At 35.7% G+C, this 13120-nt stretch overlaps 2 protein-coding genes across 5 annotated transcripts in view; one reads left to right on the plus strand and one right to left on the minus strand.

Annotated features, from left to right (window-relative positions):
• The first annotated feature begins 6360 nt into the window (after nt 1–6360).
• Nucleotides 6361–12951, plus strand: LOC108972238 (TBC1 domain family member 19). Of its 2 annotated transcripts, none has more exons than XM_018938768.1 (10): nt 6361–6564; nt 6636–6975; nt 8479–8578; nt 8670–8730; nt 8817–9014; nt 9261–9528; nt 9598–9707; nt 9770–9861; nt 12507–12588; nt 12715–12951. In XM_018938768.1, exons 1-10 carry the CDS (start codon nt 6463–6465, stop codon nt 12886–12888), a joined length of 1527 nt encoding a protein of 508 aa, XP_018794313.1. In that variant the 5' UTR covers nt 6361–6462; the 3' UTR covers nt 12889–12951. The 2 variants fall into 2 exon arrangements, with proteins under 2 accessions (XP_018794313.1, XP_018794314.1); XM_018938769.1 differs by having other exon boundaries at nt 8479–8572.
• The window catches only part of LOC108972236 (UHRF1-binding protein 1), a 43643-nt gene continuing 40211 nt past the window's right edge, over nt 9689–13120 (minus strand). The window contains exon 22 of one of the 3 annotated variants that reach the window (XM_018938765.1): nt 9689–9847. In XM_018938765.1, the coding sequence (XP_018794310.1) occupies nt 9827–9847 (21 nt within the window). In that variant the 3' untranslated portion in view covers nt 9689–9826. The other 2 variants (XM_018938766.1, XM_018938763.1) reach the window with 2 other exon arrangements.

Below are 13120 nucleotides of genomic sequence, written 5' to 3' on the forward strand. Positions count from 1 at the left end.
TATCAGAGTAGCCAAAGAACGTCCGTTTGAAGGCGACATAAATTTAGAAGGCAAACCATCCTCCCAGGGTTGCGCGCTGGGTTTGGTAGCCGCCTTTTCTCTCTAGTCTCCTTTTGATAACGACCACGGCAAACGCATTCAGGATTATGATTACCTGAAATGTCCAGTTCGTTATTYGSGAAGGTGTCGCTGACCAGCTGATTGATGTCCCAATACGATTAAAGACTGACATCTCTGCCGTCCAAGAAGTGCGATGGACGGGACAAGGCCTGCGACGAGTAAGTCCTTGTGAAATTTACTACAGTGGCCATATAAATAAGCGTAAATTCGTGGTGCGAGATAGATTCCGTCGCCGCGTCTCGGCAYTCACTCTGGTGGATGAACGTCTTGTCACAGTCCGCATCAAAGCGAAGCTCTTTAATATATCGCAGATTTACGCCACGCCCCGCCGGAAGACAAGGACAATGATGACATAGGACAATAGATGATTTCTATGAGAGCGCAGCTACGAGAGCCGCCYCCACCATGATGTCAAAATCGTGCTTTTCGACTTTAATGCCAGACTGGGTTCAAGTTATGATCTTTTAAAGTTCATTAATAAAATAAAATTCCGAATTTAAAAAAAATATTCAATGCTTTTTGTGAATAAAATATTCTTTTTGCATCGGAAATGGTGTTTTCTTAAAGACAATGCTATAGAAAAATTAGTTTAATACACRTATTATTTCAACTACAGGGCAGTCTAATGATTCTGTCAGGTATTCTTACAAATCACCGTCACGCCGAACGCAAACTGAAATAAATACTTGGCAACCAATTATCCAAGAGAAAGGGGAAATATTCTTCATTTTACTCTGTAGTATAAACATATCTCGCTAAAAATAAATGCAATATCTCTGACAATGAAAATATAGTTGTTTACAAGCAGAAATTTAAATGGTTATAAAAACTTTGTATTATACTTTTCAGTAATGTTTTTAAATAAGTAAAAATGTTTCTAAGTATAAATATTAATAATTATTCGAAAAATAAACAGCGTGACAATTGAGATGGAAAGAATTACGTATGGAATTTAGTARGTGTGTCACCAAGTGGGCAAACAGCTGAAGAGAGGAGAAACGAGTGTTGCTTTGCAAAGCAATGCCAAATTATCAGAAATATTGCCAGCAAAGTATGWGTATATTCGTRACAAAAATTTATCTTGGCAGACAACAAATTTACAGACCCTTGATAGAGGCAATTACACACCTAAGATGACAGTTTACATTTTCCAAACCTTTTCACAACTATTTATAKATATTATAACGTGTGATCTCAATAGAGGTACTTTTTTCAATAGCCTTTCTTTCAAAGATAACGCGTGATTCCTGCCAAGCTGTCGTGTTATTTTTGTTGAGTATTATTTTGAATATCATCATTGAAATACTAACGCATGAACAACGTTTTCAAATCGTTCAACTTTATAATGACAAATTCACGTTCTGTAACGAATGTGTTTCGCGCGCTTCGCTCAACTTATGGTTAACATAATCGACCTACTGTGCGTACTATTCGCGACACCATCACTCAACTTGAGACCCGGCGTTCATTATGGGATAATATTCGAATAGGCCASGTATAGCACGCGGTGAAGAAAAATATCAGCCGTAGCTGAGAGTGAACACGAAAAGCGCGGAGAGTCGATTCGGCGCCGTTCGCCGCAACCTGGACTTACTATACGTCAGTGGAACGACTTGGTTCGTTTTATGTAAAGTTCAGCGATCAGACCCATTTCTGGCTCAATGGGCATGTAAAGAAGCAAAATTGACGCATTTTGGACGAAGCGCAACCTGAAGAGATTCAAGAGCCATTTCATACATAAAATACAACGGTTTGGTGTGGTTTGTATACCGGTGGAATAATCGGTTCATATTTCTTCAATAATGATAACGGTAAAAACGTAACCGTCAATGGTGACCATATTCGCGCCATGATCACGGCTATTTGAGTCCTAAAATTGAAGCTCGTGACCTCGGTGTTATTTGGTTTTAACAAGACGGCGCCAGTTCCCACACATCGCATCAATCAATGGATTTATTGAGAGAACACTTCCGTGAGCAGATAATTTGACGTAAAGTCTAAAGTCTTGGCGGACAATTCCGCTTCGATCGAGCAGCCTGGAATGAGGTTAATTTAGGCTGAAATAATGGACTCTAGAGACCCTAGCAGTGTCTTGAAATACTAGCAACACAGAATGTACCCAACCTATAGCCGGTTCAAATTTGATCTCAAAGAGATGCAACCTCTACTTTACAATAAAAATTAGAAAATTTCTTGTTAAAAAAAAAACAATTAAGGAAGGGCTAAGTTCGGGTGTCACCGAACATTTTATACTCTCGCATGACAAGTTTCATCAAGATATCTCAATTTTTACGGACGGACGAACGGACATAGTACTCTCCTTAGCAACTTTGTTAAGAGAGTATAAAAAAATTGTTTGTGGAAAAAGCACCAAACACGAAAAGCAGAGGCTTTTTAAATATTATAGAAAATCCGCCCCAGCATATTCAATGTTCAAGTCCTGGTTTGCTGAATTTTGGCATAACCGTATACGAAAATTTAGTGAAGTTACTGTTATAAAAAAATACTTTACTTTTTACTTCATATGTATGTATATTAAATTTCTATTATAAAATTATCAGTAGCAACAATTATTAAAAGGTTTATTGAACAGATCGACAAGGAATTAATGTACACATGTAAACAGCCATAAATAGACCAATAAAATAGAAATTATATAATGCTTAAGAAATTTATAGAGCAATCAATTTTATCTACTAGGTACAACCATACCATAAGTATAAACATATGCAAAAATACGTAAGGCATAGCTAAGTTCGAGTGTAAACGCACACTTATACTCTCGCTATTTGTCACATCTAAAATGTTTGTTTCAATTCTGCCAAAGAAATGTTTTGGTGCGACAAAGTGGCATGGGCCAATGAATTGCCGGCCGAACTATTCAAATACGGCGGAGTAGCCCGCTCTGCGCCACCGTCCAAGATGATGAGGATAGAACTATGTATTGAGATGCGGTCCCACACTACGGAGGAGTTGCTCCGCATGGAGGTCAGTGTGGGGATAGAACATCATTGGTAGTAGATAGTAGGAATGCGCCATGCAAAGCTACTTCTGGAAGGTACAAACTTGCAAAGTTTAAAGAAATAATCAACCTCCTCCGAGATAAATTACACCTCCTTGTCGCGCTCTATACAAGGCACTGCAGTTCAGGTTGGTAGACCAACATGGGCATAGTCTTTTGTGTAAACTGCGGGTCTGCGACATAGAATATTCAACTTCTAGTTTTGGGGCAGTGTGACCTTTGTGACCATATGTGATATAAGAGAGGGCATACTAGATCAGGTCACAGGTCTATACTTTGCCTAATCGGTGAGTTGATTCGCAAAAAATGAGATCCTTTTCGCTGAAGAAAAAAGTATACTTTTAGCATCACGTCGTACCGGCCAACACTTACGCCGTTGCCACAGCTAAAAATGGTCGAATTAGTGATTAATTCTCTGTGGGTCACGGTTACAAATTTTTCATACGGAAAATAAAATAGTAAATAAAAATAAAGTCAAATAAAAAAAAAACACTTGCCTTGGGGCAAGCAGAGTCAAACCTCACAAGTGTATTGCTAACATGAGAAATGCTCTCACACAATCCATCAGTCATTAATATGTGGAAAATAAACATTGTAGAAGCCACTATTTTAAAGGTACATGTTTAACATGTACTTCGCGATTCAATTATTTTTAGAACACACATGCACACACTCAACTGTTCATTTCAATTAACTAAAGCATCATTTAGAAATACATAAATATATCATCGACAAATTTCACATAATGATATATGATTTCAACACATGTTGATGTCAGCACCTAACAATGCATTTCACAAAAACGAAAATAAAAATAGTCATACGCAATATATTTTCCAAATATTTAAACTTAAAATAGTCGAAATAGGTTTTGCCAAAATAAATAAGTTGCAATAAGAAAATGAGAAAAAATTAATCGCATATGTATGTATGCGCATATGAATGGATGATGATTATATCTGTTATGCAAAAATCATACCCACTTCTTGAAGTAGATATTTAATATGTAGGTATCTGTTAGTTTCCCCACTAATAAGTCACTTTTTGGTCACGGGAAGACAAATGAGAGGATTAACTGGCAACCACCATGTGATATTTTTAATAAATACAAATGTACACACATCTCTACTACTATATGTAGGTATGTATGTATATTCATGCTTACGTTATACTCCTTCCAACAGTCACACATAATTATAGGCGAGTGCGTCAGGTTGACTTGGAAATGCACTCATACAAACATACAGATGGGCAAATAAAAAGAATTTATATGCTATTTGCATATAGCCTTTATTTATTTACGAGTAAATAGTGCGGCAAATTTGTCTCAAGCAACAAACATTCGTACATACATGTATGTATGTATGTATAGTTTTGGTGTGGGCGTACAATTTCGCACTTGACTGATATGTTATGCGTTTTTATGCGAAAATTTTCACTCAACACGTGAGACATTCGGAATTAATTTTCATTCGTCAATACGACGGCAGATAATAAGTGGCCTTCTATTGGTTTGAAACGGTAATTATGAAGTAGAAAGGCCAATTGCAAATTGTATGATGCGTAATTTTATAAGAAAATTTATGATTAAGTAAAAATTATTATCAAAAAGAAAGTATTCCCGAATTTCGAGTGTTTGTGAATCTAGGCTAAATTTCGTATGGATAAATGATTTGTGATTGGTCGGTGCGTTTTATGGTACATTATATGTACATATTGGAGGATGGAGCCATGTTTCGAAATTCAAGTACGTCAGGAAAGTTGTCTGGGAATGGGTAGCCAAAAACATCTGTTTGAAGGCTCCATATTGTTGTGCACTGGGTTTGGGACTAGCCACGTAAAAAACACTAATAATGAAAAAGCATAAACAGCCTCGGATAATAGACCCCCTCTTTGATGACGACCATAGCAAACGCACTAAGGATAACGATTTAAGAGCATGCACCTGGAATGTCCGGTCCTTTAATTGGGAAGGTGCCGCTGTCCAGCTGGTTAATGTTTTTAGAGTGAAGACTGACATCCCCGCCGTCCAAGAAATGCGATGGACAGGACAAGCACTACGGCGAGTAGGTCCTTGTGGCATTAACTGCAGTGGCCTTATAAAGAAGTGGAAATTCGGTGTATGATTCATGGGGGGAGAGAAACTCTGTCGCCGAGTACTATTATTCACTCCGGTGGATAAACGTTTAACCACAACCCGCAACAAAGTGAGGTCCTTCAACATATCGTTGTCGGTAAATTAAGCCTTCTCGATAAAACGTCCTGTTCGACTTCGCCTGGGACCGAAATGTGGTCATCTGTAGCATAAGATTCCAGCATGGAAAAATTCATCGAAAAGCCACCAACCAGATCGAGGCCCTAACATCGACTCGGACTACTATCTTTTTGCAGCCAAGATAAACAATTTTTGGTCACAAAGTGAAATACTCAAAGTTGTACCGCGTTATATTAATTTCTTCTTGATGTGTATACCGACAGGTGAAAGAGTGAAACAAAATGTAAAATTGTATTATATGGGAAGTAGGCGTGGTTGCAGTCCGATTTCGTCCCCGATGTTAGAGGATTGTCATGCACCAAATTTGTTTGAAATCGGTCAAGCAGGTCGTGAGATATGTTAGTTCCACTGTTAGATTTTTTGCACCGGCTCCCTTAAAGCCTTCTCATACCATTTCGGGGGTTAAATTTGATGTCTCTAGCGTATTAAGTTCTTGACTTCTCGCGCTTTAAGTAGTTTTTAACAGTACCGTTATATGGGAAAAGGTGGAGTTATCATCCGATTTCATCCATTTTCACCCGATTGGTAACAGTTCCTATGAGAATTGTCATAAGCGGATTTAGCTACTATAGCGGTCTCGAAATATGTAAATTGATCCTATCTAGGGCTGGACCATGCCCACTTTTTCAAAATTTTCAGCCCACTGGTGACCCTTGCTACTGCAATCCTATGTGCCGTCTTCTAATCATTTATATATATATATATTTCGCTTAGTTTTAGGTGACACATGCAACCGTTAGGTAAACAAAATTATTGTACTCTATAGCAACATGTTGCAAGAGTATAAAAATAAATGCAAGCATTTACCAACACTATTGGTTGTCATAGAAGTTGCTCTAATTTTCATTCATAACAATTTAATCAATAAATACACGACAGAAAATGAAGAAAAATTCAAACAACAAACAATAACAATTCGATGAATATTTAATAATTAAATCATTGATCCAGATTGAAAAGAAAGTTCTCTTCAAAATTTTACGCATATAATACGCATATTTTTTAGATTTCAAATCTTGTGATTTGTTTAACTTTTGTAACGGAAATGGAGGAATTACGTGATGCCAGCATACATCACACGGCGCAAAAGCTCGCCGTTGCCATAAAAGCAATGAAGAATTATGATGAGATTTTTAAAAAAGTGCAGGTAAGCGAAAGGAAAATCAATATACTCCACCTTTAGAATGAATGGCTAGAATGAACTTCTGATTTCGTTAGATACTAGCTTGCAGCCCAGGGGTTGACAAAAATGACTTACGCAATACTCTGGAAGATGCCATCAAATCGACTGGCCTCGAAACCGAAATCCGCAATATTGTATTCCATTTAGTTCGCAACACACTAATTACAGAGACAAAGTCACAGGAGAAGTTAGGACATAGCGCCGACCCGTTGTCTTATTTGCGACGCTCGGCTGTGCAATGGGATCGTCGTGTGCGTAAAAGTTTGAATGCAATGTGCGCCGAGTTGAGTATGCCGCTGCATGGACAGCCACGCGCCGTGATGGATCGCGATGAGTTGATTAGTAAATGGGAAGAGCTAAGCAATTACACAATCGGTGAGTACTTGGTTGTGCAGTTATCGATGGAGCTATGGATGACGAACTTTTTTTAAGGGAGCAATCAGAAAACTGAGTGGACATCAGTACACTCTTTTATAGGCAGTTTTCAGGGAAGTGGCTATAATTTTGTAAGCTTTCAGAACTAGCATTTATGTGGGTGAAAAATAATTAATCGGTTTGCTCCAGTTGAATATCGTTAGACTCATCCTTTCGTTAAAGAGAGAAAAGATTAACAAAGAGCTTTTTAAGCTCTTTAGGCGACCACTTTTTTTCGTATTCGACAAGTTATTATGCTTTGCCGAACTCAACTTATTGAAACCCAGCTGTAGACCGTAATCGCATGACATCTGTTGCCAAAGAACCCAGAATCTTTAGGAGTCACTAAAGAAGCCATTTAAACCCGTTTAAAAGCAACCGGATAAATTCCAAACCAAGAAAACTGGGTGTCATATGAATTGAAGCCAAAATACGTCACTCAAGAAGTAATTTAAAAGCATTTGAAATCATTCGGATAGAATCCAAACCAAGAAAACTAGGTGTCATATGAATTGAAGTCGAGAGATGTTGAAAAACGATTTTGATTGTCAGACGTTACAAAAAGAAATCGTTTTTGCATCGGTTTATGACCGGTGATGAAAAATGGATCCATTACGAAAATCCCAAACTAAAAAATCATATCTGAATCTGGCCGAACAGCTAATTCTACGCCGAATCTAAAGCAAAAGTGGCCATGGAGGTTCTATAGGCCAGACCTTGCCCTTCTGACAACCATTTGCTCCCGTCCCGTTAAAACAGGACAACGACTTGTGACCGGTGATGAAAAATGGATCCATTACAAAATTCCCAAACACAAAAAATCATATCTGAACCAGCCCGACCAGCAAATTATACGCCAAAGTTTAAGCAAAAGGTGCCGAGGAGATATGCTTAACCGGCCTTATAGCTTAAACGTTGGCCTTCTGACTATCATTTGCTCCGGTCGATGCAGAACGACCTGACTGAAATACGGTTCACATTAAAATGAGGTATCTAAAATAGGCTGATTCATTCTTGGCCGCCAAGCCGGTTCTTCTTTTGGGATGGAAAATGTTATAGCTTCAAATAGGCAATACTTTGAATAATACTATTGTACATTTTTTCTCAAACAATCTTTCAAAGTTTGCAAAAAATTTACACGAATGTAGGTTAGTCAGTTAAATATATTTGGATTGGGTGCATTTAACTGACTTCAAAAAAACGGATAGGGTTTGAAACTAAGATACAACGAGTTGAAGTCAAGACCACAGCCTATCATAAGACGTTGAGAATATTGCTACCTTGTGCTTTGGTGAAGCGTAATTCCAGCTTTTCGTCTAATAATTGTCTTATGATTGGCAAATTAGTCTTCAGACCAATGTAAAAGGTTCTCGACTTTATGAAACAATATTACATATAAGAATGATTCCAAAATATTTTTTGCACGCAATTACAGTACAAATATTCTTTTTACCATCTTACTAGATCTTTCCAACTACCGACCTGTGTATGCGCCAAAGGATCTCTTGGATGTGCTACTCTCACTCAAAGGCCCACAAAAACCGCCCGAAGACACTGAGTTTGTGTACATTTTCCCTCATTATTTTACCTCACTTTTGCCTAAAAACAAATTTAAATTTTATAACTATAACTTAATTTTCTCAAATTTTTTGTAGACAAGTGCCTAACTGGGAGTTCTCACACATCGAATTACCAGTCAAAAATCTCTTCGAATTGGTAAAATAGCATATTTTGTAGTAATATATAATATAAATAATAGTAATATTAATAATAATGTCAAATAAATTTATCACCACATCAAGCGTCTATTATTCGCTGAATTGTTTCGCAAAGAGGGTACAACAAATAATTTAGACTTACCCGCACAATGTAAACGTATACTGGACACCAAGCAAGCGCCACTTTGTCAACACTTTCTGAAAAAGGGCAGGACGCCGGCACCATTCCGTGGCGAACTCTGGTCTTTTGTGCTGTCGCATGGCAGTTACATGAATGGACAGGTTGGTGAGCGGTGGTTTTGTTGCTGTCAAGTAACAGTTTTATGTTACACTTTTAGACACACTGAACTTTATGATCACTTACGATCTTTTTTATTAATATAAGATATCACTGAGCTTTTATGTATACACTTCTCTCACATTTGTATGGTATGCTTTACTTCACTCATTCACTCACTTTTTAAAACTTTTTTTTATACACTTTTCTTCACTCATTCATTCACTTTTCTTTCTTTTCACTACCTTTAGGAATGCGATCACTGGGCGCGTTTGCGCAACAAAGTTTTAACCACCGATCATATTGTGGACAAACTGATCTTCAAGGATATTCAATTGACTGCTTCCAATGATGATCAGTATTTTGTTTTCGAAGATGTGCTCTATCAGATAATGCTTTGCTTCTCACGCGACACAGAAATCGCTAATCAAATACAGTTTGAGAAATATCCGGTAAAGGGTAGAAATTATGAAGGACCACCGTCGGGTGTGGTGCCCTTCCACGGCATCTGCATGTTTGGTAAACTACAATGAAACTTCTGCTCATCTCGCATGTTGATTTAGTCTTAATTACGCTCTACTTTTACAGCGGCGCCATTTTGTTATCTTTACGATTCGTCTATAAATTTGTACTTCACATTTCGCGCCTTCTATATACGTTATTGCCATCGTTTGACCACAATAAATACACATCCACAAGTTAGTATCAAGGCGCTTAGAGTATTTTGTGGTTAGTCACGTGATTAATATTGTCATTGCAGGGCATTGTTAGCTTGTGTTTGTTGTTTGAGAAGCTGCTGCAAACACATGAACCGCTGTTATGGTCGCATTTTCGCGAACTGCAAATACAACCGTAAGAATACTTTTATTGAAAATTATCATAAAATAGTTAAATGGGAGCTTATTTTATTTAAAAATTATAAATTTTATCTATTCAACTAGTATCAAATCAGTCTTGGTCCTAAATAATATCATATCACTTCAGTTCTTTTGCTTTTCCTTACATTAAATAACCTCATATTAAAAACTTTCGCATGCATAGTACAATTACATCAGATAACCTGTCATTTTAAGACATTGTGTTTTCAAATCTCTCTCTACCTCTCTGTCGTGATATCTGGTGCAATGCTAAAAAGCGTAATTTTAATTTATAAGTAATTGACTAGTCTTAAAATTTGAATCATTCCCATCAAATCGAGTATATCACATGAAGTAATCAAATACATATATCACTGGATGTACCAAACTAATATTCCACAAATTATTCTTGCATTCTAAATAATTCAACTATAATAGCATAATATCGCATCACATTGTAAGCTATTGCTTACTTGATATCATATCATATTAAGTTTTATCATTCACTATAGCCGTACATCATACCTTGCCATAATATAGCATAATTTTAACATACAATCACATCGCATCGCTTCTAAGTCATTGCATCAAAGCTTTCGAAAGCATATCAACCTTATTGCTATGTAATAATACGTTAATATGAATCATTATTACTTATTGCACAATATTATATTCTAGGTATTAGCCATACAATACATCACACGATATAAAATCACAATATTATTTTCTAGGTATTAAGCCATACAATACATCACATGATATGAAATCACATCGCAACATTTCATCAAATCATGTCATATGCTCTTTTTTTATTACATTACGCTTATTGTTTGCCTGAACATTACTAGTTATATATCACATCATATTGTATATGTTGTTATACATACTACTATAACCAAGAAATAGTAAAACTTTGTTCGTAATTTTAAAGTTCTTAATTTATTCTTCAAAATCTACGTCGTCAAAGTTTTTTTCCCAATTCTCTAAACAGTTATTAAAGCCAATGTATAGAATAGCCTTCAATGCGCGCAGCGATTCATGTTTAATGTCTTCAATTGACTTCCCGGAACGGTCGTTTGAGTTTACTGAATAGCCATACGTTACACGGAGCTAACTCAGGTAAACAAGATGGTTGCGGCACGATATTGATTGAAAATTTGGCGAAAAACTATCGAGGAATCAATGCAGTACACGCGACGGTGCATTATCGTGGTGCAAAAACCAAGTGTTGTCAGCCCAAAACTCCGCTGTCTTTTTACGAATAACTTCATGCAAACGAAGCATAAAACTCAAATAGTATACTTTCGACTCTCGAATATATTATTGTTATTGTTGAATGTATTTAGTGATTTTGGAACCAATCGTGCTTTCACTTTTTTCAAATAATCTTTCAAAATGGTTCTCACTGATCCTTCCGATATTCCAACGATACCGGTAGGATCACCAGCAGTTAATCGTCGATTCTCAAACACCAATTCCTTTATTTTTTTGACGTATTGATCATCAGTTTATGTTGATGGCCTTCCTTCTCGACCCTCTTTAAATAATGTTTACCAATCAAAAGCACAAAACGATTATCACTGAAGACCTTTTCCAACATTTTAAACGTTTCGGCACCAGAAATGTTATTCCGCACACAAAATTTAATGAAACTTCTTTGTTGAATAATAAAAAAATCGCCGAATGCACTTTTTAATATATTTGTATACTTCAGACAGGCAAGCGTATACTAAACTCAAATGTTTTTTTTGATGTGACATTTGGCATAGATGTCACTGACAGTCGTACCAGCCAAGAAAAAGAAATATTTCGACGAATGGGGTTTCGCGCGTAATTTAAATTAAAAAGTCTTACAATTTTTTGCCCTCAGATTTAAGATTACTGCACATCATATCATTATATCATATCGTATCATTAGTAAATGATATCACCTCTTAAAATTATACGATATTACTACAGCAAATCAAAATTTTTTATGTATATCATCCTATATGATACTATGTAAAATGATATTAATAATTATAATAATACAATAATACATGCGCCATAGTATTTCAGAGAGAATTGGAGAACATCAAACTTAGCATATTAGAGCATTTAGAGAAAAAATATAAGAGATACCACTTTCAAGAGTAGTGTATCAAATACATAAATCAATTTACACTTGCAAACACATCACATCACAATATTTTATCAAATCACGTCATACTATTTGCTATAAATTATTTCATTTCATATTACATTGTATTTCTCTATTTCAAAAAGCAACACCATTACTTTGCTGATTTTCACATGACATCGCATCATAACATTTCATATTTCTATATCAAGCAATCACATCATCAACTCATATACACATACACATATAAATCACTTATGTATTACATTATATCTTTTTTTGATCTCATCCCAAGTTTAATATATACATATAAAAATAACAATTAACAAAATAAGTCTTAAAAAACATATCACCATATCACACGATCTTAACAATACAGATACAATAATTATTTCTCTCACGCATACAGTTGCTTTAAAATAATCATATGAGAACTTATAAATTCATTACACACTTTTGTTATAATATCACATACCTCATTTTTATATTGTATTAAAGAAGTGTATTTCCTTTCATTTTAGCATCCGTGTAGTCTTCAAATGGCTTATGCGCGCCTTCAGTGGTCATTTACCGCCGGATCAGCTGCTCATACTGTGGGATTTGGTACGCTCAAATATATAATTTTTTTTGTTTTCAAAGTTATAGTACTTTTCTAATAGTTGTTTTCTTTTCAATTTTTTTTTTCCAAAATTACAGTACCTTTCCAATCATTTTTAAATTTTTTTGCAGATACTTGGCTACGACAGTTTGGAAGTGCTCTCACTCTTCGCCATAATTATTTTAAGTTTCCGCAAGGACAGTCTCTTACAGGTCACATCGCTAGATAATATTGAGGCAATATTAGCAGATCTGTCTTCGATTAAGGTGTTGCCACTTATACAATTGGCACTATGTCGCGATTAGAATGCGTGGCTCATATAAAAAGATGATCATGATGCTTTATTTTGTACATCGAAAATTTATATGTATGTGATATTTATATGAATTTATTTTGTATTTATGTATTTGTAGTGATATTTTTAAATAAAATATTAAAATTGTATGAAAAAAAATTTGGAATTTTGCATTTTGTTTGTTTTGAATAGCATAAAAAATAGTTACAAATAATAATATTTATGAAACAAAATTTAATTTT

The sequence above is a fragment of the Bactrocera latifrons genome, unplaced genomic scaffold (assembly GCF_001853355.1).
Source record: "Bactrocera latifrons isolate USDA-ARS-PBARC rearing strain unplaced genomic scaffold, ASM185335v1 scaffold_39, whole genome shotgun sequence".
Classification (NCBI taxonomy): domain Eukaryota; kingdom Metazoa; phylum Arthropoda; class Insecta; order Diptera; family Tephritidae; genus Bactrocera; species Bactrocera latifrons.